This window comes from Spea bombifrons, chromosome 4 (genome assembly GCF_027358695.1).
Source record: "Spea bombifrons isolate aSpeBom1 chromosome 4, aSpeBom1.2.pri, whole genome shotgun sequence".
NCBI classification, from domain to species: domain Eukaryota; kingdom Metazoa; phylum Chordata; class Amphibia; order Anura; family Pelobatidae; genus Spea; species Spea bombifrons.
The window spans coordinates 96,469,498-96,497,383 of record NC_071090.1 but is presented as its reverse complement, the minus strand read 5'-3'; the positions used below and the strand labels follow the sequence as shown (position 1 = coordinate 96,497,383).

Genomic DNA, 27,886 nt, shown 5'->3' with positions numbered 1-27,886 from the left:
AGCGCCATCATATCCTGCAGCGCTGTACAATGAGTGAACAGCAATGGAGGCAACAACGTTAGTTATATATTTTAATCTTAAAATCTAAATATAATACAAATACAAGGGCACAGCATGTAAACCATCATTCAATGCCCATGTAAAACAAAGAGGAATTGCTATTTTGGAGGAGAAATGCTAGAACAAGAGTCCAAACGGTCAGAGGTTTTAATTTAAGGAGGTGTTACTTTACTGAAAGGGTGGTAGATAAATGGCACAGCCTCCCAGCAGAAGAGGTAGAGCGAAGGAATTTGTAAGACCGATTGATTAAGGTCCAAGCCTCTGCCATCAAATTCTAGGTTTCTACGACAAGATGTTGGCTACGTTTTCTGCCAGAATTTTACAGTTGACCCAGATAACAATGTCAAATCAACAAAACATTTACTTGTATTATTCCAGTATTAAATATCACAAACACTTACTGGAATTGAAAGTGTGGAAAAACCGTAGATCGTTTGTTCTTCCCATTAAACCAAATGGATTCCCCGTTATTTAAGCCAATGTGCTTCACTTTCTATTCTGTTCTGCCCTGTACCTGGCATGAAAATGTAGAATCATTGTAGCCAAGTGGCCATTGATTACTCTGGCCTGACAGAGTTCACCCATTGAACCCAGTCAGTCAGGAATAGTCATGACTGCGATGATTTGTGTTCACTGACAAAGGTCATGAATGGAAGCCACCAACGCTATTCATGCCGATGGCATGACAGTCAGTGACACGGGCTTAGGGTGTGAAGTGCCTCAGGGTGGGGCACTAACGTCTTTTCTTAACAATATGTAGAAATAATAAAAGAAAGGGTCATCGCTATTTTAACCTTTCTAATAATACAGCGCTAAATGTTTCTATAGTACAGGCAGAAAAGGCTGAGGATGTCCGTAAGGTGTTATTATGTAGTTGGTCCCCCCTTTGCAGCCATAACAGCTTCCACTCTTCTGGACGAGAAGGCCTGACTCGCAATCTCCGCTTTAGGTTCCAGTTCATCCCAAAGATGTTCGATGGGGTTGAGGTCAGGGCTCTCTGCAGGCCGCTCAAGTTCTTCCACACCAAACTCATCCAACCATGTCTTTATGGACCTTGTTTGTGCGCTGAGGCAGAGTCATGCTGAAATAGAAAAGGGCCTTCTCCAAACCGTTCCCACAAAGCTGGAAGCATAGCACTGTCCAAAATGTCTTGGTACGCCCCCTTCGACATACCAAGATGTTTCCCACAGAAACACTACCAAGATCTTGCGGAAAGCCTTCACCAGAAGAGTGGAAGCTGTTATAGCTGCAAAGGGGGGACAACTACATATTAATGTCTGTATTTAGAATGCAATGTCATAAAAGTCACTGTTGGTGTAATAGTCGGGTGTATACATGTATATATATATATATTTATATATGTGACTGCATGACTACACAGTGGAGGACCCCATCAGGGTTTATTCTTAAGAACTTTTATACATTCTTTACATATATGTGCCATGCGGTAAATCTTACCGTGAATATTCTACACTCACACACACAAAGGAGGTGCGTAATTTAGGGCAACATATGGAAACACATTTTGTTTTCATGTAAAATGTGGTGATTGATGCGAGTTATAACCTCTCACCAGTATAGCGCAAATACAATACGGAACAGATATACAGATGATCAAAGTGGAACAGTTCAATTTCATGTTATTATTGCCACCGTATGTACAACGCCTGGGTTGGAATTGGGTGACTACCTTGAGCTGAAGGAATTATAATACAACATGGCCTGAAAACTTCCAGGAGCCATAATTTCTAAAGTTTTAGATGCGATTCCTGACTTTTAATGCCATTTTATATTGATCTCCAGGGGTGTAGCACATTCTGGCTCCTAGAAAAATATCAAGATGGATCCCAGATTTGTTTGTTTGGATCCTAACTTCTACACCAATTTGTCGTGCCCTGAAATATAACATCGGCCTGGCAGGACCCAGGAGACTCAAGCTTCTCTTCTCACCGACCAGAACCTCAGTGTGTGTTTCTTATAAAACAATGCAACTTTTTAACAGCCTTTCTGGTTCTGCACCATAAAATGAAACTTTCTGGGTCATGGATAATAGGCAGTTTTAAGCCCTCACATAAATCTTGCCTCTTGGTACATTACCCATGACAGAAGACATTCCAAAGCTTTCATTTTAAGTTCTCGTTACAAATAAATCTAATATTAAAACAATAAATAGATGTAATACAGAAACCTTTGTTTGCAACACAAAATTATTACATATAAATGTTATAAATTCAGTAAATTTAGATAAGGTTTCTGAATTCTGAATATGCTTAAAATATATATAGAACATAGTTCGCATCTATGCCCAAATCACCTCTTGAGGAGACAGGGTAGGGTCTAAATTTCGTTGGGAGAATTCTAGTTACTAAACGAAATTACTTAATAGGGCATTTAGTGAGAAGATGACAAACTGGGGGCAATGGCAAGCTGTTTGCGGACAAAGATGGCACAGACAAGCTGTTTGGAGGCTAAATGGCATTAGGGTCTCACTACAAAATTGTAATTTCTTTTCGGAATTTTTCAGCCACTTTGCTGTCGCTGGAGACTATTGACATCTCTGACAGTTAGGACTCCAACTTCAGCCCCCCTCTAATTGGTGGTCCTGTAGTATTGGGATCACAAGCTTTAATGAGCTGCCTTTTTCTTTGAGATGGCCCCCCAGGACAGCCGGGCCTCTTATAACTGTGATAGCCCCCGATGGCCTCCCTGTGTGAGACGCATGAGAGAATGAATGTATTCATCATTAAGCATAATGGATGTGGGTGTTTTTTTGGTGGTGGGGAGCAGCATTTGGACCCAGAAAGCACAATGTCTTGTCAGGATTTACTCTTATTTTCTGTCCGTATCCTCTCTGATTTTTAGATTGCAGTCGTTACACATTATTTCCAAATTGTTGCTATTCTCTAGGTAATAAGCTGGAGAGACAGTCATACCCATGTTTTTGCATCAGAAGATATATAGGAGAGGGCTAGTCTCAACCAATCAGAATTTTGCTTTACTTTTTATTTGATGGACGACACATAATTATTTACTTCTTTACCAACATATCAAGATCTGATTCCAGGACAAATGAAAGCAAATTCAGAGATCGTCAGCAAGAACATTGGCCTCGAGAAAGTATACTCGCTTGTATCATAGATGTACATAATATGGTATGAGAACACCCCCCATCGAGATAATCTAAATATTCAGAATACTGGAGGGAAGTGAGGGGGGTGACAATGTTCCACATACAATATGGATTCAATTAAGTACAGGAGGGAAGCATATTTCAGAAAAAGACAGGCTAGAACAATTCTGAAGCTGGGGGTTGAGGCCAGCTTGCGAGAAACGAGGGCATAACACACGGTAGTTTTAGGTAGCCGAACCTCAGGAGAGATCCAGAAGCAGAGGTACAAGACCATCTCGTGTGTGAAAGCTCACAAGCGATTTAGGAACAGCTCAAGGTGGGTTGCAACAAATGAGTTATCTGCTGTCAAACGTCACATAGCCCATTAGCCCCTTGGGTGCTTACAAAATAAACATAATATTGAAACAAAACAGCCCCACAATGCTCCTCTAACTGATTGTGTGTGCATTATGCCATGGCACTTGAGAACAGCACTCCAAGTTACACACAGGTCCCAAACAGAGCTTTTTTAATAGTCAAGAATCCAAACAGCGCCTTGCCCTCATTTAAGTATTTAGGAGATGTATGCGCTCCGCGTTACACGATTCGACACGTTAGACCTTATTATACAGAGGTATCTGTTTACTCTGCTTGGATCCTACTGGACAACAAGCAATTTATAAACTGTAACCTCTATGGGGCACAGACGGCCCTTACCAATGTATTTATCCCTACTGTGCCACAATTGGGTGTGTATACTATTGTATATATTATATGACAACATGTATTGTACCTCCACTTTTATTATGCTGTAGTGAAAAGCTCACGTAATTAGCGCTCAATAAACAAAATATACAAAGTCCGGGGAAGACAACTGGTAGCTTAGCAGCTATTTTTAAAATGAAACCTTCATGAAGCCTTCAAGATTATTCTTTGGAATTGCTCCAGATCAATAGTTTTCTTGTTCAATATTCTGTACATATTCAATAGGGCAGGCTGCATTTCTGTTTTTTTGGAATTACTAATGGCCAGAGTTGTAAAATAGCCACAAATGATGTAAAGTATCTCCAAAATTCCCATGGTCTCTCTCTAACCATCCACTCAGTCTAGAATTGTATCAGCAAATAAACTATATCAACCGCTCAGTTAATATAGTTTTGTAGCTGAAGAAAAAAATTCCCCCATTCTTGCACCCTGTGCTTTTCATTGCTAAGCACATGCAATGTGAAGTCGGCTGTAATGATCCCCAAAACATTAACATTTTATAGAGTTCCTGGATGCTTCAAAACATTAAAGATTACAAAGAAAACTATACAGTAATACTCAATACTTAATCCCATCCACATCACAGCTCTAAAAAAAAAAAAAAATGACCTCACCATATGTTACTTAATTTATTGTTTTTATTATAAGCAGATAAATAAGGATTGCTGCTCAACTGTGAAAGACAAACATAAAACCACAGATCTTTTTTCTAGGATAAAGAAACTCTTAGGTGAGCATTGGTGACAATCTTGCATCGGGTGTACTGCTAAAACAATATTGCAAGTTACTCGCTGGATATAAGATGAATTGTATTAGGGAGAATTGAGCTCCTTCCCAGGTTCTTCTTCATCGTCATCAGTTACCTGGAAAGTAGAGAAGAAAACAAGAGTCTCAAAATATTAATTTATAACAATAGGTGAGCAAAAACCTAATGAATAATGTAAAATGTCAGGTATAATATGCCCCCCGTGTATAATACACATTTAAATGGACAGTATCTTTTGGGGAATAAGGAAATAAGGAAACACTTGTGTATAATACGCACCCAGCAGATTAGGTCACTGGTGAAACTGATTAAAAGAGTCCTTAATTTATTAGATTAAAAATTGTAAAAATATAATAAATATTGTAAACTTAAAAACCTGTAACCTCTATCAGATCAATATCGGTTGGTGAATACAAGCAATAATCAGTGACCTAAAATGTCACTAATCAGTGATGGGGTAGCAATCGGTTATGTAATAAAAGTTAAGTTTTTTTGTCCCGATGCCCCCTCTCTCTCTCTGACTCTCACAAATGGAAGGGTGAGGGGTCAACTGCCTCCGAATGTAATTGACAGCAGCCGACCAGGAAATACTTTTGACTTCCAGGTCAGAGATGTTGAAGATTATTAATATATTTTTATTAATTTAACTCTTTCAATGCTGGTGCTCCATAGGAGCCTGTGGGGACTTAAGACAAGCGTTTAACCCCTTCGATGCTGGGACTGCAACACTAAAGGGTTGACACAGCACAGTTACTCTGAGCGATCATGCAGGAGAATCAAAATTGTAATCTGGTATAAAATGCACCCCCTTTTTCAGGACCGTTGAAAAAGGGGTAAATTGGGCATATTATACCCAAGATTTTACGGTAATCACACACATTTGAGAACCAGAAGTTTAGATATATTTCTCCAGAGTATACACATAAGGCATGTTATAATGTGTGTGTGTATATTATAATTTTAATCTGTAAACAGTTCCACAAGCATATTTAGTTAAGGAACTCAAGAAAGCCTGGGACGTACAGAAAAATATCCTACAGTATTAACAAATGGGCCAGTTTGTTTTCTGTTCTTGCTGTATAGATCTGTAAAATGTAGGATTTGAAAGAAAAAAGAAAAGAAAAAAAAAGATTCACCTTCAGCAAAGCGTAAGCAGCACAACGGGCAAAATGAATATAGCCATAATGGTGCAAGGGAAGTATTTAGTGTTTGGAGATATGTTTATAAGTAACGTCCCGTAAAACCTCCAACACCACCACGCAGACACAGTCACTGCAGCATAGATTTCAAAACTCTTATCTAAAAACAGGGACTCATTTACCATCACTTTTATTACTTGTTATTGCTATAAAATACCTTTATGGAGCTTATATCAAACAGGCGCCAGAAATCTATTTATGCCATAACAGAAGACTTAAAATATATTTCACACCGTCTCTTTAAAACATGCACTTCCACTCCAAGTTCATGAATGTAAAAAGAGATGCTATGGGCAGTTAGCGCTGTTATCTGTCTACGTGTTAATTACGTTTGGCTAATCACACAGTAAATTGGGAGATTAGGGATTGTTGACTGATAACATTGTTTATGTTAGTCTGCACTGGCAGCCCAATGTACATAATGTATAGATACAAGGACCCCTGGCTGGGCTAGACTGAATGCAGTCTGTTAGAAGACAAATGAGGGCTTTCTAAACACATCACAATCATGGTCGCACATGTGTTTACATCTGAGGGGGGCGAATGTGTATTTATGTATGTGTGCGCATACTTATGGAGCGTTCTATATGATCATCCTGTAACCTACTCTAAAAACACTAGCCAAGTAGTGGCTGCGCTAATAAATTTAAAAATAAAAACTGTACCTCCAAAAAAAAAAAAAAAAAAAAAAAATAGTGTGCATGCAATGACGTACGACCAGCTTTCTACACAATACCGGACAGGTAAGTAGGTGATAGAGAGTGTCTAGAAAGACGCAGGTTAACTTGAACTGTATTAATGCCACGAATGGCGTGACCTCGTTTTCACACAGTGAGGATAACCAGGTCCGTGGCGATTTTGTGTTGACAGAATCACAAATTAGAATAAATTCCGTGTACATTTTTCTGTTGTGAGTTTAGCTCATTAGATCACCTCGCCCATTCATCGAGCAGCCAGGATTGCCTCTCGGATCACTCCCTTGGCAGAAGTGTCTCAGTTTTGGCTACAGCGGGGACGATGTTGGGCAATCACTGCTGCTTGACCACTAAACAATAGGGAAGGTTACAGAAAAACAAATATAATGTAATAGAAGTTTAATATCATCAAACATCCACTTGACTTTTTTTGCGGTTAACACTGGAGTAGGGTACAAGGTGGGGTTTCGGCAAAATCATCTTAGGTCTGAGTGCCGGAGTCTACGCAACTCAGCGCATTGTTCACGTTACAGTTACTCAACAAGTGAAGTAAACTTTGTTGGAAGTGATGTAGGGTATGAGCCAACACATACATAAAGCCCAGATGTTACCATGAAGTCCATACATAACCAACGCCATTAGTGCCAATATTAGTTATTGATTTTTATAGCACCATCATATTCCACTGCGTTGTACAACAGGCAAATAGGACATAGCAATATCCTACGACGAACTAAATGGGCCTTTTCTTGACTTTGTTAAAAGTAGACATCGGCTCTGACTACACAGTGGGTTTCAGTCCTTGCCAAATGATGCTTTGAAGCATTGCAGGAAAATGAGGAGGAAATGGGGAGATTGTGAAATAACACATAAGGGATTGATTAGACTGCAAATGACTGCTAGGAAGCATATTTGCCAAAGAAAAGACAGTCTTGCTATACTCCTTTTTTCTTTAATTATACAGCATGTCTCTTTAATAGACTTATTTACACAATAAACACGCATTAAGGATATTCAATTGTTACAAGCAGGATCTTTTTGTAAATAAGGGAATGGCAGGAGTGCCAGGAGTCTAGTCACTAAGCCACGAGCTGTCTCTGGTAACTTTCTCCGATAGCTACTAACCTACGCTTATGCAGCTGAACCACACTCAGCCTGACTCCCAACAAAAAGCAACCGTATATAGTTTGGGTTTTTTTTGGGATACTTATGGTAGTATCCCATGGCAGACCTTTACACTTTGGGCTGCAGAAACCAAAGTCTTATAATCTTAGCAGAGAAGACTGCGGTCTTAAAACATGTAAATCAAGTAATTGATAGCAGCACATCATTAATCAATGTGCTATGATTATACCCCATTCTATGCGCTTTCAGGATCCAGTTTCTCCCCCCCCCTTTTTTTTTTAACAGATGTATAACAGTCCAGGGCAGTTTTACATTCCCTTCAGCAGCCACTCATGGGGAGGGGGGGGCACATTATTCTCCTGAACCCCCACCTTTCTGCACAGCTCCACTTCCTCTCATTTCCCCAGAGGCCTCAAGTATGTCCTCTGTATGAAATATTTTAGTAAGATACATTACACCTCAACCCCCCCCCCACTAAGTTCCATTAACTCTTCGAATTGTTAGGGTACTGCCAGTCTGTATCATCACTCATTTGGCACTGAAAGGGTTAAATAAATCAAGTATGTCTTCATCAGAGAGCAGACAGGTGAAGATGGGGCTGGTGTGCGACGGGTTAATTCGTTACCCTCATGCGTGATCAAGCTCAATTTCAAGCGCTAAGAGGAATGAGTAATCTCCTGCTAGGTCCGCTTCCGTGTACGGACTGAAAGGTAAATGTTGACCTGTGTGAGCTGCTGAGATCTGCCCAACAGAGAACATATTTATTCAGCACTAATCTACGTGCAGCTCTCCAGCGCTGCATGAAACGAACAGAGGCCTGTTATTCCAGCCCCACGCCGGCATCAGGCCAGCAGAGGAGAGGAACATGATGATGTCAGAAAAGCGAAAGGAGCTATAAAAAAAAAAAAACCAAAAAAAAAAAAAAACCCAAACACTCTTCAAAAACGCGGTTTTCATTCTTCAAAACGGCTCTATTTTTTACACAATGTTTGTGTAAACATTTGTGTAAACAATGTTTGCGTTTCCTTAGCCCAGTCTACTAGACAGACACCCTGACTCGTAACTATATGACCCATGGTAAACAAGAGAATGACGGACGAAAGCCTATGTAGAAGTGTGCATTAGCGTTGCCGTAAAGCATCAGCTCAGTGTGGTGTTTAAACAGGGAGTCACCCGAAATATCACATGACTGACAACCATGGCGGCCACCAGCTCTGCAGATAAATGAAGATTATGGGAAGAATACGAGAGAGAACCAGGTTTTTGTCAATGCTAACCTACGTTACCGCGTACAGCTGAACATTTTCTGATCAACGAGGATTTTTTGTTTTTTTAATAGGACATTGGGGAAAGCCTGGTATTTCCTTTTTTAAACACCACATTCATTGGTAAATAATGCACCATGGTCCAACTCCTAATAATTTTGACATCTGTATTTTTTCAGCAAATTCAGTTAAATGCACAGGAATCATGCTTGGGCAGCCATAATTCATTATTTTCTACAGACACATAACTATAACATTGTAGTCTTCAGCTACACGGTAGTAACAAGGACATTATATATAATTTCTACTCCATGTGGCTGCGGCACACACCCGCAGTTATCCCTAGAGATTCAACAGTCCTTACGCTCCTTGACTTGATAACGCTGATTGCCACCAAAGAATGTGGCTACTAGCCAACGTTTTGTATAAAATGATTCTGGTGGAAAATTTGAGAAGTGGGGTTATCTACACAGCAACCAATTGAATGGCTCCATCAGCAAAGCTGTGGTGACAAGTCTGCTTTCCGGAGCGCACCAGAATCCGCAGTGTATTCTCACCTAGGCCGACCAGGACTAGGTCAGTAGCCGTTCTGCAGCATAACCGGGGAACATCACCCGACTGGGTTTATCAAACTGTGCCAGACAGCAATGAAAGTGGTAGAGGGTGGCTGGGGTGTTGCCCTGGGTTACAGCCCAGCCAAGCTATGTCTCTGATATAGGTTGCAGCCTGTGCCCGTGACATAACATGTATATAACATTTATTTAACAGACATCTATATATACGTGGGAGACCGCTGCATACACACAGCTTTTACCTGCTCGACACCTTCTACCTCTGGGACGTAGAACTGAAGCATGTTTTGTATGCCGCTCTTCAGTGTTATAATAGAACTGGGACAACTCGTGCAGGAACCTTGCAGCTTCAGCTGTACAATGCCGTCCTGAAAGCCTTTGTAGAGAACATCACCGCCATCTTCTTGGACTGTGGGCCTGTGGAGTGGGGGCAGAATTACTCATGGCTAAAGGAGAGAGACATTATGACACAACGAACCAGGTCCCATTGCTCCATAAGAGGGCCGGCAAATCATTCGTACACTACAGTTCAAGAGTTTGGGGTAACAAACATTTCCTTGCTTTTGAAAGAAAAGCAAATCTTGCCCATTAAAATAACCAAAATGGATCAGAAAGTGACCCCAAACATTTGAACAGTACTGTACCTAATATAACCAGGCACTGGGTGAACCTGGAAAGTGCGATGGCAGATTAGAGCCAATGGCTCGTAGTCTTTTTCTACCCAAGTTGATTAAGACCTTAAACCTTACCTAGTCCTTGCCTTATGTTCATAGTGGATTTACGTCTAACATGCATGCCCTAAAAAATGATTTACATTTAAAGATTACAGTAACGGTAGACAGATAGATCACATAGTAGTAAAGTAGTTTTCCCCCTATATGTTGCATATTCAGGTAGTAGCATTGTGTGTTTTTGTTACTCGCAGAAGAGCAGGAAAACGTCCAGAAAGTTTTGCACGAATTCTAGCAGGACTTCTGATACTAGAGGGCAGTACTAGCCTGAGAAGCTCTGTACGTGAAGCCATAGTAATGTCTCAAACTATGTGGATATTATTTATACTGTATATTGTGCACCAAATAATGTATGTGTATCATGGGTAGATGAGTACTCTATGTGGAAAGCATAGAAATAAGAGTTACTATTTATGCAAGTTGTTGCTACAAATTCTACATAAATATCCCTTACATGCACAGGGCAGTGACAACGGATATAAAAGTTCTCCTTTGAAACTAGATAATCAGGTTTTATCTCATATTGAAGAATATTGATAAAAAAAACAACACAATTCTACTGTAAAGATCTTATCACCATATTAACATTGAACCGTTTCCATTGTGATAAGACCGCTGTTTAAAATCTGTATGAGAAACAATCTTTACTAATAGTTTGGGCTATTGTATTTGAGTTTGTTGCGATTAAGTTATTGATATCTGTCATTAGTACATTATAATAAAGAAATATGATGAGATTACTGGGTTTTTTTTCATGCACCTGGCTGTCCTAGAAGAATGATGCACTTCAAGCAAAATACAAAGCCAAATACAAATACCAAAAAAACACATTTCTACAAAATGTACACCTTGAGGCATTTAGCTAAACAAGGAAAAGTATAAGAAATAATAATTATGTTATAATTCAATTCTAACACCCTTTTTATATTTAAAAGCATTACCTTTAAGGCTTTTAGTATAAAGGGAAGCCACAATTTTAATATTTAATGCCTTATTGCAATGGATTTGGTTTCTCCACACACCAAGGGAAATTCATAGGGAAATTCATGGATGATTGAAATGATATCACCTGTCCCTGGTCTTTCCATTATAGTGTGGGAATGGAAGAAACCGACCTGGAGACCCTGGAAAGCAGGGCTCCACCTGGAGAGCCTGGGTCAAACTCAGAGTTCTCAGGTATGGCAATCACGCTAGGGACATCTGACCAAGAAGCATCTGATTATATCATCTTCAATAGATCCATTGGAGCTATTAGTAGAGTTCCACTCTGCAAAGTGATGTCACGTGAGCCACATGTCTGGGTTAGTTCTAACTTTGTCAGTATGTGGTCTCTTTGGGCGATATTGGTTTTAATGAAGACATTCCTTTTAAATGTGCTATATATCCTAAAACCTTATAATACATTTATGATTTGTATTCAAGATAAAATGAAGTGAGTTGTAGTCCTAATAGTAGCTGGACTAGCACTCATCTCATCTACATGAACACTGACCTTTTCAAGGGGTTTCTTTCATCCCTGCCCTAGGGCTGATACAGCTGAATAGGTGCAGTCAGAAAATGGTATAACATATTTCAAGGCTAAGATAATAATAGGTCTCCAATGACTAAAAATAATAATCATTGGTTACACAACTGGTAACTAATTAATAACAGGAAAATAATTATTGTAAACCGTATAAAGGAATTTGAAGGAGGAGGAAGTTTATTTTAAAGGATGAGAAATGTTAGGCCATAATTAAATTTTTACTTTGCTGAGTGTAGCAGGTAAATGGAACAGCTCCCAGCAGAGGTTGTAGAGGCCAATACAGAGAGGAAATGTAAACATGCATTAAGGTCTGATTATGGTTTGAGTCTTTACAGCAAGCAAAAAAGGGCATACTAGATTGTTATCTGCAGTCCACATCTCTTTGTTGGTTAACTGGAGGAAATTTTCTAATGGACAGTTGCAATGTGATTGACAATATAGCTTCAAAACCGATGACAGGTAATTTTCTCAAATCCCACATTTTACACTGAATTATCTGGGCCAAACAGTACATTTTAAAAGGCTTGATTTTATTTTAGGAGCAAAGAATAAAAGAACTCATCAGCGTATCCATTAGGAGTATGGCTGCTTGAGCTTCGGTACTTACAGTATATATGGAGTGAGTAACCCTTTGGAAGGGGTATGTTAAAGACATTGAGATTATGTAGCCTTATTCCAGTAGCCCACACAGAGGTTGACTGGCCCTAACCCAACTTGAGCCCTATGGATGGAGGGCAACATCATATGTAGAAACCTGAAAGGATGATCATTTACCTGCAGCCAGCATTATCCTAAACAGATACCAAGTCCGCTCATGATTTGCTCTCATACACCAAGTCATCACAACGATGTTTTGGCCTCCAGTTACTGTTGCTGAAAGATCCAAACTGAAAGACTTAATGGGGCAGAGGATCAAGTAAGGTTCAGTGCCACCAGGCTCGGAAACAGAGCAGTGCGCTGGGGTGGATCCACCAGTATGGCTCATTGAGCAAGATCATTGCCAGCGTAGGCATGATATTAAATACATACAGATGCTTCCTGTACATGCAAACGTGTTTTAATAAAGAAATTCATCTTTCACCATCACTTCTTAAATGAATTACCTGATTCGAGTATCCAGAAGTTCTTTAATCATAGCCACTACCTCATCATCATCTTCTGAAACACCTTAACAGAAGACAAAAAATAATGTACTACAAGACATTTCTGAACATTATAAATAGCTTTCTTTTAAAGTTAAAAGTCCCTTTTCTATAAGGGGTATAAAATCTAGTATATGGGGTCCTGCAACAGAATTAACTGGACCTGCCCTTTGGTTTATAAAATTAGGGTTAAAAACAGGTGAAAGAAAAATTAAAGCCCTTTTAAAAGAGAAAATTGAAGGCCCTTTAAACAGAGTGCTCTGCATTCTCATCACAACAGCCAGTTGCTAGCCTGCAGCACGTTAGAAGAGACTGCGACATCTCTAAAAAGCTGCCCCCCTAGAGCGTCAATAGCTGTTATAGGACAACTTTACACGAAAGCAGAGAATGTCATTAAAAGTGACGTACGGGAGGTCAAGTGCATGACAAGTTATGTCACGAGTAAAATTATCCAGAAGAGACAGCGAAAACAATATGTCCTATATGAATAAGCCGGGGTGGGTTCTTGCCTCCTCCTGCATTAGTGACCCTTCGTGAATTTCCTCCAATCCTGCCTGAGTCACCAAACGCATCTGCCTGCCAAGAGTAATCATGATTACGAAATACTAGCGGGCCCTTTGGGTTTCAGAGTCAGAAGTTCTCTCACTGGGTGTATTCAATAAACCGAGATGCTGTCACCCAGCTGCACTAACAATGTTCCATGAGGTCATCTCCCTAAGCTGCATTCATTCAGGAAAAAAGAAAACACCAACGTAGATGAAGTGAATTAAAAACACATTGTGGTTTAGCTCGGGTTTATAGGAAATCTGAAGCAGATGATTTGTGTTGAAAGGGGTGATATCCCACTCAAAGTGTGGTAAATGCGTAACGCTAAGCAGGATGAAATGGGCTGCCGTGGAGCTAATCACCTAATCATAGGCATAATCACATTAGCGTGTTAGTTGGCATAAATCTACGATGGAAGTTACCAGAGTCAGGACGGGGAGCATCCTCAGATACCACGGGAAGGCCAGAGGAGAAGAAGTCCATGATGGTCGCATATATGTCGGGTTTTATCAAGTTCCAGTCAAACCCTTCACTATCCTATAGTGGTAAAACATATACATTCTAAATAAATTATGATCATTTTAGCCCTTTTACCCTCCTGCAATAAACTATCCCGCTTACCTTGGTGATCGTGATGAAATCAGGACCTAAGAAGACGCTTTTCACTCCCTCCACTCGGAACAGATGTCTGAGAATAAGAAATACGGCTCATGTACTTCTCTGAACGTTGCACAAAACACTGCTCGAAAACTAATTTGTCCGTAGTTAAGCTTTTTAAGGTACATAGTAAAATACCAGACATGAACGTACATATTATATGTTACACAAGAAGTGTCTGGGAGCTTACACTCTTAGCCCTTCCTACAAAGTTCATGATGAAAAATGGTGGGCCGATGAGGGCCATGCACGTGGGCTTACATTGCAAAGGAACTATTTGGACTAGTTGTTGCCTGTAGGGCAATTGGCCATATCAGATTTTATTCTGTGGCCGCAGCCTTACCTCGGTGCCTGCAAAAGAAATCATATTCGCTCCCCAAACAACATCTACCTGGCTGCAAAAATCTTCATCTCAGATAATACTTTTTATGTTTCAACAGTTACTATTCTGAGCTTGGCTATACAAGAGTTTAAGCAACAATGGGACATTTCACATATATTTCCGATACAGAATAATAGCTAGAATATTGTAACAGGGTTATCCAGGATACATAAACCTTTAGAAGCTACGAATGTTACACAGTGTTTACATACTACTAAATGCAAGGTCCATTACTGCAAATAACTTTAGCTCAGTGACCTAATTGCGTAACCTCTCAAGTCTTCATGTGCAGGTGCATTATAGTCGCATAACACCATCCCATCAATAATAAAGTAAAATCCAAATTAAGAGAATGAAATAAAGAATAAAACAAATACATCATTTTAATAAATAGGCAACAGCAAATGCTTCCCAAAAGCAACCAAGTTGACCATTGGGTCTGTAAGCTGAGGTTACCTGGCCAAAGGTGAGCAGTATGCTGCAGCAGGGCTTGGGAAGTCCATGGTTCTTGCATCCAGGACCGCTCTCCCAGGGATAAATTTGATGCTGTTGGGATTTGGGGTGTCCTGTGTTTGGATGAACATGCATCTCACTATAGGAGGTGACAAGAATATTAGACGCAATTCTCATTGAGCTCATAATCATCATCAGTATAAACCAGGGACAGCAGGTAGCTCCACTGTTGTAATGGGACTACAGCTACTATAATTCTCCACCATAGACCCAGCAGAGAATCAAAGGAGTTCAAAATAACATTACAACATCATAATATATAAAAAGGGAAGACCAGAGAAGAAATGTATTGGTATAGTAATGTTTAACCAGTGTTTCATTTAGGTTACGTATTGTATCTAACTGGACAAGGACTTTCTTTTAAATATAAGATGCACAGTATAAACAGACGTCTCTTTAAGGGTCTACTTATATGGTTCGGTCTGTTAATGGATGATAAAGTAATACAGTTGTGAGGTGAGGACCAAGTCAGGGATACAGAGAAGTTCAACAGCTACTTGAGAGGCTTGCCATGTTACATTTCATGGCCCAGTCTCCCAGAAGTTACTAATAATTTGCAGGGGAACCCTCTGGGTTTGACCTGGAGTCTCCTGGTAAAGCCCTGCTTCCCCAGGTCAGTTTCTTCCTTCTCCAGCGAGGGGAGCCAGACGTGAGCACGCCCACTCCCTGCCCACTATAACCTGTTCCAACCCAATTTCCACCCTGTCTGGTATAACCCTGTCCCTAAATGAAGTCACATGCCCAGAAGCTGGGGGAACACCAGGAAGCCCATACGGTTGACCATTACCAGCAGGATGCACTTTATCTCCACATCGATTAACGGTGCAGACACACAGACAGAACATTAATTCAGAGCTCTGGCATTAACAAGCTCTCCTTTTATTATTTTCTTTTGAAGGTGATTAATGCTAAAAACATCTGAGAAGCCTATTCAGTTTCTATGGCAACAAGCTATCGGCGTCTGCTTTTGTGCCACATGATGACATTTAAGTGTTCCTGGCAAAAATATGAGTAAGAAACTTTTACAGGACTAATAAATATTTCTGGGAAGCGGTTGGGCATTCAACAGCATTAGGAATAATATCTCTTTCATGTTGTGCTACGAGAGCAAAAGCAGCAGCAGGAATAGAACCCTAAAATCTGATGGCAGATAAGAACCTTTCGGCCCCTCTAGACTGCCTTTTTTCCCTGATGTAAAAAAGACCAAACCTTAAATCGGCCTTGGTCTTGTCTAAACCAAGACCGTTCTATGTTTACATTACTACAAGCTTCTTGACATTTTTTGGCTGCTTTAACCACCAAAGCCTGACCCATTCGGTAGCAAAAATGGTTAAACTGTATGACATCTACTTTGCTATTTATAGCAGAGCTTTTTTTCCCGGAACCAAAGTTGACAAACCGGTTTTCCCAGTTTTCCTTCATGAAATGAAAGGTGCGTTACGGGGCATAATGGAAGCAAAAGCAATTTTTTAAAAACTCTTCAATGAGTAAAAAAAAGACTTCAGGGAGCGGCTCCTAAATACACTCCCAAAGGCATAATTGGGCGACTAAACATTTTCTTTTAACTGTTTATATAGTTACATCTCCAACATGTCATTATACAGCTGTCAGTCCTATATAAAAAACAAATCAAAAACACAATCTGTATGAGCGATAAAGAAAATTCCAACCGAATCGGGGGAAAAACTTAAGAATATTCCACATCCTTATTGTCCTTACAGTATTATTAGCAAAAACCGGCATGGTTTTATGAAACATAGGTCCTGTCAAACGAATTTAATTGCATTCTATGAAGAAGTAAGTAGAAGTGTCGATCAGGGTGTTGCAGTGGATGTAATCTACTTGGATTTTGCCAAGGCGTTTGACACGGTTCCACACAATAGGTTAGTATTCAAACTGAAGGAAATTGGTCTAGATGCAAATTCTTGTGCTTGGGTAGAACATTGGCTTAGAGGTAGAGAACAGAGAGTTGTTATAAATGGTAAATTTTCAAGTTGGACAGAAGTGGTAAGTGGTGTCCCTCAGGGTTCCGTTCTGGGACCAATTTTATTCAACATATTTATAAATGGCCTGGCAGTAGGCATTGAAAGTCATGTTTCTGTGTTTGAGGATGACACTAAACTAGGTAAAGTTATACAGGGCGAGCGGGATATTACAGTGCTGCAGAGGGATCTAGATAGACTGGGGGATTGGGCACACAAATGGCAGATGAAATTCAATGTAGATAAATGTAAAGTTATGCACTTCGGGGTAGCGAAGCAACCTACACCCTAAACGGTAGTGAATTAGGGGTCACGACAAATGAGAAGGATTTGGGAATTGTTATAAACGACAAACTAGGAAACAATGTGCAGTGTCAGTCTGCGGTTGCTAAGGCCAGTAAGATATTGTCGTGTATAAAAAGGGGCATCAACTCGCGGGATAAAAATATCATTTTGCCTCTGTATAAATCAATGGTAAGGCCGCACCTTGAATATGCTGTGCAATTTTGGGCACCTGTTCTAAAGAAGGATATCATAGCACTAGAAAGGGTGCAGAGGCGGGCTACAAAATTAATAAAAGGAATGGAGCACTATAGTTATGAAGAAAGGTTAACTAATTTAAATCTGTTTAGTTTAGAAAAACGTCGCCTCAGAGGGGATATGATAACGTTATATAAATATATTCGGGGCCAATACAAGCCAATGTGTGGAAATCTGTTCATAAACAGGACTATACATAGGACACGTGGTCACGCGTTCAGATTGGAAGAAAGGAGATTTAGACTAAAGCAGAGGAAAGGTTTTTTTTACAGTAAGGACAGTAAGGATGTGGAATTCTCTGCCTGCAGAGGTAGTTTTATTAGAGTCTGTACAGACGTTTAAACTGCAACTGGATGGATACCTGGAAAAACATAATATTCGGGGATATAATCTTTAATTACGGGGAAACAGCTTATTGATCCAAGGAGAAATCTGACTGCCATTTTGGGGTCAAGAAGGAGTTTTTTTTCCCTGGTTAGTGCAAAATTGGAAAGAGCGAAGCCGGGGATTTTTTTGCCTTCTTTTGGATCAACAGCAACAAATTAACAGATATAGGAAAGGCTGAACTTGATGGACGCTTGTCTTTTTTCAGCCTATGTAACTATGTAATACAGAAATGTGTTACTGAAGTTTCAGGCTTCTTCTCCCTTATTGGAATGAAGAGAAGTCCTGTTTGTCTCAGTGGGCCCTCATTCTTCTTACGTTACCGAGTACTTTTCAATGTAGAAGAGGTTCTGCCCTGCCTACTCGCCTGGATCTTACATTGTTCCTTCTGCTGTTTGATGTCCAAACCCTTCCCAGAAATAGCTATTTAGAAACATTTGCCAGCAGGTACGAACCATTCAGCCCATGTAGTCTGCATATTATCTCTGCTGGACAGACTCAACCCTTTTTTGGTCCTTGGCCTTGTTTTATAGTTAGGATAGCCATATGGCATACATGCTTACATTATTTCACTATATTAACCTCTACCACTTCTACTGAGAAGAAGCACTAGGGGTAAAGTAAAACTTCCTTAGATTACACCTAAGCCTCTGACCCTCTCATTTTAGACTATGACCTCGTGTCCTCACATGGTCCTCCTTTGAAATACCTTGTTGATATTTTTGTTTGCTGGGAATTGGCATGTGACAACAAGGCAGGCAGATATAGGATGTTGCAACAGAAACTTACAAGCTTCTTAAAAGTTCTTGTGTTTGTGAGTGAATTTGATGACGTCCTAAGGCCAGGCTTTAAAGTAGTTCTACAACTCCAAAGGAAGGACATTGTAGTGACACTCCTTAACCTCGATGGTGTCATTAGGCCGGCATAGTTAGTTCCATAACACCAAATCATTGACGTATTGTAGTGACACTCCTTAACCTTGATGATGTCATAGTCTTACAGTAGTAGTTCTGTACCCAGGGCACGGCAGGAGATGTTCACACATCTACAGGCACTGTGAGTAATAATGTACTGTGCTTAAAAATTCCTCTGACCAACTGCAGCAAAGATAACCCAGTAACATTTAAGTATATATACACTTTGTAAATGATAAAAGAATCTGAGATATGTACATTTTGTATAGCATGTCATGGGCTTCAGGGGTGTTGACAAGGTATGTGCCTCATGTCTTGTAAGCAGTTACTGCCTTGTTTTGTACAAGTCTGACATTACACATCAAATACAATAATAATTCAATATGCACTAAATTGTAAACAAATTAATTTACATTTTCTATCTATATGTCAAGTTATTTCAAAACATGCTGTTCCACCTACTTTACATGTAACTCAACGGAACATTAGAAGCATCAATCTTGGTACGACTGGATGCCCAAAGTCGTCCCTAAAATATTTAATCACACAAAATCTTGCTTCATTCATAACGGAAGACATAATTGTCAAGTGACACAAAACCAGGCATGGATAGGTTGTTGCTATGGAAACTGAAAAAAAAAAGCTTCCTTAATGTCTGTATGGGTTTATGTGATTAAATCTTCAGAGCAAAGAATAACAGATCTACTAAGGTTTCTTTGCTTCCCATTCCAGTTAGTGCAGTTAATGTTTTGCCCAAATGTAACGGCACCATTGAGAAGGATCTATCACAATCGCAACGTTTCACAGGATTGGTAGTATTGTCTATTCTAGATTCAGTAAAGCCAGGTTGAAAGGGAAATTATAAACATGGCTTCCCAAACTCTCCATACTATGTACAAATATGGTGGGCTTACAATGCATTCACTTACGAGTGCCTGAAACATACACATTTCAAAATATGCCACATAAAATTCCATAGAAGTTATGATGTTTTTCTTGCAAGCCATAAAACGCAAATATTTTCGGTGCAAAAAAAAAAAAAATATCTATGAACTGTGAGACTTTTAAAGGGCCTCAAAATAACACAATCAGTGACTAAAAGAAGACCTCTACGCTGCAGGGGCCTCGACTGCATCCCTGGGAGGTGCCAGATTTTGTCGGGGAACAACCAGCACCCCATCCCTGGTCCTGAGTTGCCTGGCACTAAGCTACCACTATGCAGGATGTCTACCCGCAATTATAAAGCCTCCTCTGGCCAGGGTCTAGAAGCCACCGTGGCCGTATTCATTAAGTGAGGAGTAAATAGGTTGTGTCTGCTGACGGTTTTGCTCGTTGCTGAAGCTTTGGGAGGGGAGCACTAGAGATACAGCTGGAAAAACATGGAGTCATGGAAAGGATGTTCATATCTTTATTAAAACTGAATCACAGCCTGCCAGACAGTTATACATCATGAGTCTGCAACATCGCCGAATGACCCCAGACCTAAAGTGCGTATGTCCTCCAATCCTCAACACTGACATCGTAGGCAGAGGTCGAAATCCAAGTAGGATAAGTTTATAAAAAGTTCAGCAAAAATATTTTAAGCAAAGTACGTTTGCCAGAACTATCATACTGATTACTCCCTCTTTTAAAGGGGAAGCTGCATTATTAATTGCATAGCTTATCATGTTGTGTACATTAATTAGTTCAACCACTGCTTAAGGGACCCGCTGTCCAGGGGTTTTTACTGTAAATGCACTGTGTGTGTATTGAGGTAGTGCTGCCCTCTGTTGGCATCCATGGTAACTTTCTTGTTAATGAAAACCCACTACTATTTTCATTTAGTGACACATCTACTGCCGAAAACAAAACAGCCAACTAGGATCCAACTGTTGAGCCCAAACCTTTGACGTAAATTTTTTTGACAACCGCCTGCTTTACATTTCTGAAACCTGCCACCTATCTCATGGTCTTCCTGTGACTCAGACTGTGCTATGAATGTAGTGAGCCGTCTTGTCATGGCTCTTGTAGGCCCTCGTTGCAAGAGAGAGACAAACAAAAATTATGTTAGAGCTTTGGAAGAACCAACGACTACTCATAAGAGACCATCACTGATATCAGCTGAAGGGAAGGATGTCACACGAAACAAATAATGTATGTATTTAAGCTACATGCAGCTTGCGCTTTTTTAATCAGCATTTTTGTTTTGGAGATATCTGGTGTGAAAGTAAAGAGTTATTTTAATCTCTGTAAAGCTAAGTTTAATAACAAAGAAAGCAGCGTCATTTTTAGAGCAACCACAAGAAGCCATGATGACTCCTGGCCACAAGCCAACAGGTCTGCCTAGTAAATTACCATATTTGCTCGATTATAAGACGACCTCCCCAAAATCTGATTAATTTAGGGAAAAAAAAAAAAAAGCCTGAATATCAGACAACTCTATAGGAAAAAAGTTTTACTTGTAAATATGAATTCATGTGAACTATTTTTTAAATTTAATAAAAAGCTATGATTGAGAAAAAATTTTTTTGTTTTTATTAGCCAGTCTGCCCCCCAGTTATGCTCATCTACCCCCAGGCTTGCCACTCTGCTTCCCTGATATGCCTTATAGCCCCTTTATGCCACTCTGCCTCCAGAAATGCCTTTTAACCCCCTATATGCCACTCTGCCTGCAGAAATAGCTTATACCCCTATATGCCACTCTGGCATATGGGGGGTTAAATGGCATATCATGGGACAGAGTGGCATATAAGGTGTATAAGGCATTTCTGGAGGCAAAGTGGCATATAGCCGGGTAAGGTATGCGCAATGCGCGTAGACAACCTCCGCTGCTGAGGTAACCAGACAGGAGGAACCAGGTCCCCTGCAGCGCTGCAGGGGATCTAGATCTTAGTTTCATAGTCAGACATCATTTGAACGTCTGGTATTGACTCGGCTAGTTGACTACGTTCCTGGATTCCGATTTGGCTTGTCATGCTTTTCTGGTTTGACCAGGCTTGTTCCCTGACCTGCTTCACGGTACCCTGTTCTCCCGGCACGCTCTGCTCTCTGGGGTCCAACCCCACTATCCTTTATACCAACAGTCTCAAAATCGTATTTTCTGGAAGAAATACCTTCCATTGGACTATGTAAGGAGATCGAGGAAAATGGAAGATACAGCTAAGCTAATTTTAATGTTTATAAGATCAGCTGTAGGTGATCCAAAAGGAAGAGTACATATCATGCTATTACCAGCCATTCATCAAGTTAGGAGGCAAGAACGGTCAACAACCAAATTATGCCACGACTATTACCAGAATTCTGAGAAAGGTGAGAAGGGAAGACTCTGAATTGAGCAAGCCAGTTGGTGTTGTTGCAGGCCACTGCTTTCCTCACTAATGTCCCAGCCAGATGGGAACGTGAAGCTAGGCATCCATCTGATTGACAATGCACATAGGAAAACAGAGCTTCTAGATTAGACATGACTATCTACATCATGAAACAAATCCAACCCCAAAAAACATTGACATATCTTTTCTACCATTCCTGGAGGAACCAGAGGTTGCTTGGAAAAAAAACAACAGGTTCACAAAGGAGCCTTTAGTCTGATCTTCTAGCAATCAGATGTGGAGGAAGTGTCAGACACAGAAATAGTCTGGCTTACATCTGTGGGATCCAAGGGTCCATAGTTACATGCTACAAGGCTGAAAGAAAGTGATAAAGATGAACACCTACTGATCCCAGTTTGGCATCCCACTCAAGCAAATGATGACTCCTCTTCTAATTAAGGTTCAGACAGAACAGGGCTTGTCATTCTAATGCCATTGAGAGAGCTGAACCTCCAGCTGATGAAATCCTTGATTCAATGGCTGTCATCTACTAGGTAACCAGCATGTTTCCAAGCAATAGACCGGACTTAATGGACTATACAATTACCATTGAAGGTATACGTGGTCAAAGGCCGATTCCAAAGCCTTCTTGAGGGCGCTTTTATCCTTACAATCTATTGGGTCTGAGGAATACACTGCATCCTTCAGGGGCAGAATGATCTGTTAGTTACCAAATTATTCACTTTAAGTACCTGCCAAGCGTCAGAATTTTTCTCGACAAAAGGAAGGACTAACTCTCTAGGAACTTTGTCTTTCAGATAAGTTTAGTCTTCATAAAAAAAAAAAAAAAAAAAAAAGTCGGCATAGACACCATCCTTAGGTTTCTTGTCCTTGATACTGAGACACAAAGATCACACAGCAAGTTTCAATGTTCTACTATCCTTAACAACAAACTCATTTGTCCACTCACACTCTTCTTCAGAGGACTCTGCTTCTTTATCTAGATGTGATATATACGTAAGTTCCTTCTGAAGGTAGATCCTCTACCAAGATAAGTGCAAAAGGCAGATAGCAAACTAAGGGCAGTCACAAAAGTAATCGATAGTGGACTGAAGTCTCATCTTCATTGATAAGGTGAGGTTATAGCCAAAATGCTCCAGAAGGCTCATGATGGCACAAAACCTGCTTTTCTAGAAGGGTGACAAGTATTTCCTGATCATTATAGATATAAATGTCTTAACCTCACATTCCATAGCACAGGTTCTGAATCAATAGTATATAGATATGCTGCTAAGCTCGTTAAATAGTTAGGACTTGCGCTTATAACAAGCACTGACAGAACTTTCACCGCTCATCAAGGTCTTTATACATACTGCAGACTAGGGCTGCAACTAACGATTATTTTAATAATCGATTAATCGGCCGATTATTTTTTCGATTAATCGATTAATCGGATAAAAAAAAATATTTAATAAAATGCCCTGCACCCACCCACACTCTGTCTGTCTCTCTCTCTCTCTCTCTCTCTCTCTCTCTCTCTCTCTCTCTCTCCCCATACGTACCTCCGCTACCGAATCCTTCCACTTACAACGTGCAACCGCAAAACTTTATTCAAATCTTCATCGTACACGCGCGTCACATCCGTCATTACGTAACTTCAAGCAGACGGACACTACAGAGCTCTGCAGCAGAAACGGGGGAACGCCAGCGGAGGTAAGTTAAAGGAGCCGAGCGCTCCAACGACGAATCGATCACTCGATTAATCGATAACGGAAATCGTCGACAACGATTCCCGTTATCGATTATTATCGATTTTATCGATTCGTTGTTTCAGGACTACTGCAGACACACAACCTCAACGTACACGGTACACAGACCAGCACATAAGCATACCAGTCACCCCTTAAACATACCCTGTAATATTTCCTCTATGCCATTTACCGAGTTCACATACCCAAGGTTTTCCCAAGACGATTTTGGGCTCCACTCCCTTTAGCCACTATTAGGCAAAGCCTTAGATAATATATGATGGCTAAATAATATATCTGAACAGAATCAGATATCAATTCCAGATTCATATTTAAGAAAGGACAGAACACCCCTGGAAAAAAAGGTTGTTGGCTGCTGACCCTACTTTATACTCAACAGATTTGTAAATACAATGTGGTTCTGTAAAAAAAAAAAAAAATAATAATATATAATAAAATATAGTAATAATATAAATAATTACTTCCCTGTCAAAGTTACATGCCTTTAATAAACCGTGAGCAAAAGTACCTGGATTAATAAATAAATTAGGCAGCAGCTGTGATTTCTTCACAACAAACGGATAATGTGCTCTGGTCGAATAAAGCTCTGTTCTCTGCAGTTGTCGATAAAATCTGGAGTTCATAAAAACAAAAACAATAATAAAAATAAGAATTCACAACTGAGCATTGGGAAAAGAAACACATTTTTCTCTCCATATTTTTCTAAAACGCATCTGCATATTTTGTTATGTTTGTCATTCCATGAAAGTCCAATGGGAGGATTAAAACAGCCATGGTTCTAACCCTATGCGCCTTTTCATTACTGCTCCCTCACCGTTGAGAAGAGTTCTGCAGTATAAGGTCATACACTGATGTCATAGCTCCCTTTCAGACAGATTTTATACTACCATGCAGCTAACCATATAAATGAAATTAACTATAAATCTACTCAAGGAAAACGTATATAATGTTTAAAGGTGTTGAACTCTGGTCCTACAACAGTGCAAGCTACTATGGGTTCAGATATCATAAACTGGTGTCACAAGACCCTAGAAAAAAAAGGGGTACATTTCTTGGTCCAACATAGACATATTAGCTTTTGGGACTTAGAGGTCATGAAGTTGTATGTGGCAGATCTTTTTCTACTTTGGCTCAATAAAGAATATTATATTTGACTAAGGAGTCATCTTCTTTTGGACCAATACCGCTATATCCAAATTCTTAGAGACTCTAGCAAAGCACTGATTGACAGTCTGCAGTGGTGCCTAAGCTCTGACACATCTAGGTTGCTCCTTTTGCCTCTGACAGCGAATGAGCGGATATTAAGCACCATTAGATGTAGGTGGAGTAAAAAAAAGGATTCTACAATACATTTTATAATTAATCTTAGGAGTATGAGACTGGCCAATCTACATATAGCAAGAAAAAAGACCTTATTGAGGACTCTTAACCGCAAGTTTGTTTGAAAATGTTCCTTCTAATTACTTATTGCGTATTTTTAACAGCAGATTATGCTTGTTATTTGGATCACATTTTCTAAGTGCACATATTTTGTAGAACCTCATCTGCTTCCCTTTTTTGTCAGTTTGTTCTAGACCAGTGACGGCAAACCTATCGCACACATGCCACAACCAGCATGCCAAGGTCTCTGCTCTAGCATGGGGGCAGATTACCACTGGTAAATAATTTTTAAATGAGCCCAAAATAAAGAGAGCACAAGGTATGTTCATATATATGACTTCTGTTTCTTTGCTCCCTCACTAATGTCCCAGAAATTAATGCTAAGCGCTGGGATTTGTCATCATTGAAACTGCCTGCATGGCAATGAAGGGCTGAAACAAAGGTCTGTATGAACAGACCTTGTGCTCCCACCAAACGGATTAAGAAAGGTAAGAGATGGTGAGAAAGGGGGGGATGGATAGTGAGACACAGGAGAGATAGTAAGAAAACAGAGAGATAAGGAGAAGGATATAGGGGGGGAGAGAGAGAGAGAGAAAGAGAGAGAGAGAGAGAGAGAAGAGACATAGAGAGAAGGGGGAGATAATGAGAAAGGGGAGAAAGTGGCAGCAACAACACATGGGTTCCATCTGAGAAGCCACCTAACACCTTGCACCCATCTAAATATATACAGATAGGTGCAAGGTGTGGCTTGTGTGTGTGATGTTTTTTTCTGGAAGGTTTCATACAGAAAATTGGGCACTCAGGGCCAATCAGACAGAAGGGACCATCAGACAGAATAGTTGTGCCCCAACTTCCTGGAACCAATTGAACTGCAATATATATATATATATACACACACACACACACACACACACACACACACATACAATAAATCGCTTACATTTAACTTTATTTAGCATTTCATCCTGCAAGCATTTACATGCAAGCCGTGGCAAATATGTCAAATATATATCTGGCTAACATGATCTTACACAATGTTATCACCTAGAGGAAAATAGTTAAGAAATACATCAGACATGTTTCTAATGCGTCATCCTAAAAATGTAACAAAGCACTTCATGGTTTACGGCCTTAATAGTTTGAGCATCAGTTTGAAAAGGAACTTGTTATAATACTTGTCTGGGAAGCAGCTCTACGCTGGCATTTATTGTACCATTAAAAAAGATGGTATAAAAAGATGTTGGAACACTTATGGTCATTATAAGCGTCAGAAAACATTGTTTGTGAAAATGGCGATCCCTACCACAGCCCCTGACAGGACGCTTTTACTGCCCTTTTAAAACACATTCAAATATATTTAAGCAGAACGCATTTACCAAAACAGCGGCTGCGGCTATGTCAAACGCCGTTCAACAGTTTCCTAGTTTAATAACTTTCCACATTTTTTCGCTTCAATCTCTTTCTATGCGTATTATCACCACTTTCACATTGCGTTACACACCTTCCAGCTACGCAGCCCAGCCACCTGTTCACGGGAGCCGCCATGTTTGTTGTGTTATTGAAAGGCCCCCAAAACGTCACCGCAAAAGCTGCCCTGGTATTGCCTGTTTGGCGCGGTCAGCCGCAGAGGGGGCGGGGCCCGATGACAGGCTGGAGGTTAGGGAAGCGCGCGTAGTGCAGCGCCTTCGGAGTGACTCTGGAGATGTTTAGACGGTTGTGAGACGTCTTAGTAAATGATTATCATGCCTCCCACGCTTCCCCTTTTCCTCCCCTGATGTCCCTGTGTTCTAGAAGCCGTATATTTGTTGGTTATCACAGTGTTCTACAGCCATACCAAGTGTTGTTAATGTTTAGCAGGAAATGTGATTGTAAATTAAATTGTGTCAATAAAATACTTTATTATGGCGTAGTTACCAAAATCACTATCAATTAATCATAAAGGTGGCTAAAAAGTTTTGACCAAATCGGCCCCTCCAACCGCATCTCAAAATGCCATAAAGCTGAAGCGTCTCTGGCCGTTCCGGAACGTCGGGGGAACCGGGCCTTTACATTTTCACGGTGTTTCTTTTGTGAATGCACGGCAGGAGGCTGCAGAATTTACCCGTATGCATTAGCCCCTTCCTTTTGATCCCCAGATATACTCTCCACCCGGTCTGCTCCAGTGCTGGGCCAGTGAACACGCATATGTGGCGAGCGCTCCCGTAATTTCAATGGAAACGCTTTCCTGGTGCTGATTGGTTGCTTGAAGCAGCCAATCAGTGATTAAAAATGTCAGACCACAGCGGAGGACAGCAGCAACTTCGCGGTCAGGTAACAAGTCTTTGATCTTTTTCATTTTAACGTGCTCTCTTCTATAGGGTGTCGGGGGGCATTAAAAATGTCCCTTTAATAGATTGAGGGGTGGTGCACAGGTAAAGATGTTTACGGCCGATCCCACCATCGCAGATGACCAGGAGACAGACCACAAAGTCACAGAGCACCGTGTAAAAGAGACAAGAGCGCAGGGCACGAGAATTCCAAAGATCCCCTTTCACAACGGCGGGCAGTTTTTAAATGAAACAATTACCTTTTATTATTC

General features: G+C 40.3%; 1 protein-coding gene across 1 annotated transcript; it reads right to left on the bottom strand.

Annotated features, from left to right (window-relative positions):
• Window positions 1–4,554: 4,554 nt before the first annotated feature.
• On the bottom strand, window positions 4,555–26,932 carry NFU1 (NFU1 iron-sulfur cluster scaffold). Its single transcript, XM_053462444.1, has 8 exons — window positions 26,810–26,932; window positions 24,437–24,540; window positions 14,996–15,131; window positions 14,122–14,188; window positions 13,923–14,037; window positions 12,916–12,979; window positions 9,799–9,973; window positions 4,555–4,797 (listed from the first exon to the last, which is right to left on the bottom strand). The coding sequence occupies exons 1-8, from the start codon at window positions 26,851–26,853 to the stop codon at window positions 4,747–4,749; spliced, it is 756 nt and encodes a 251-aa protein (XP_053318419.1). The 5' UTR covers window positions 26,854–26,932; the 3' UTR covers window positions 4,555–4,746.
• Window positions 26,933–27,886: the final 954 nt, after the last annotated feature.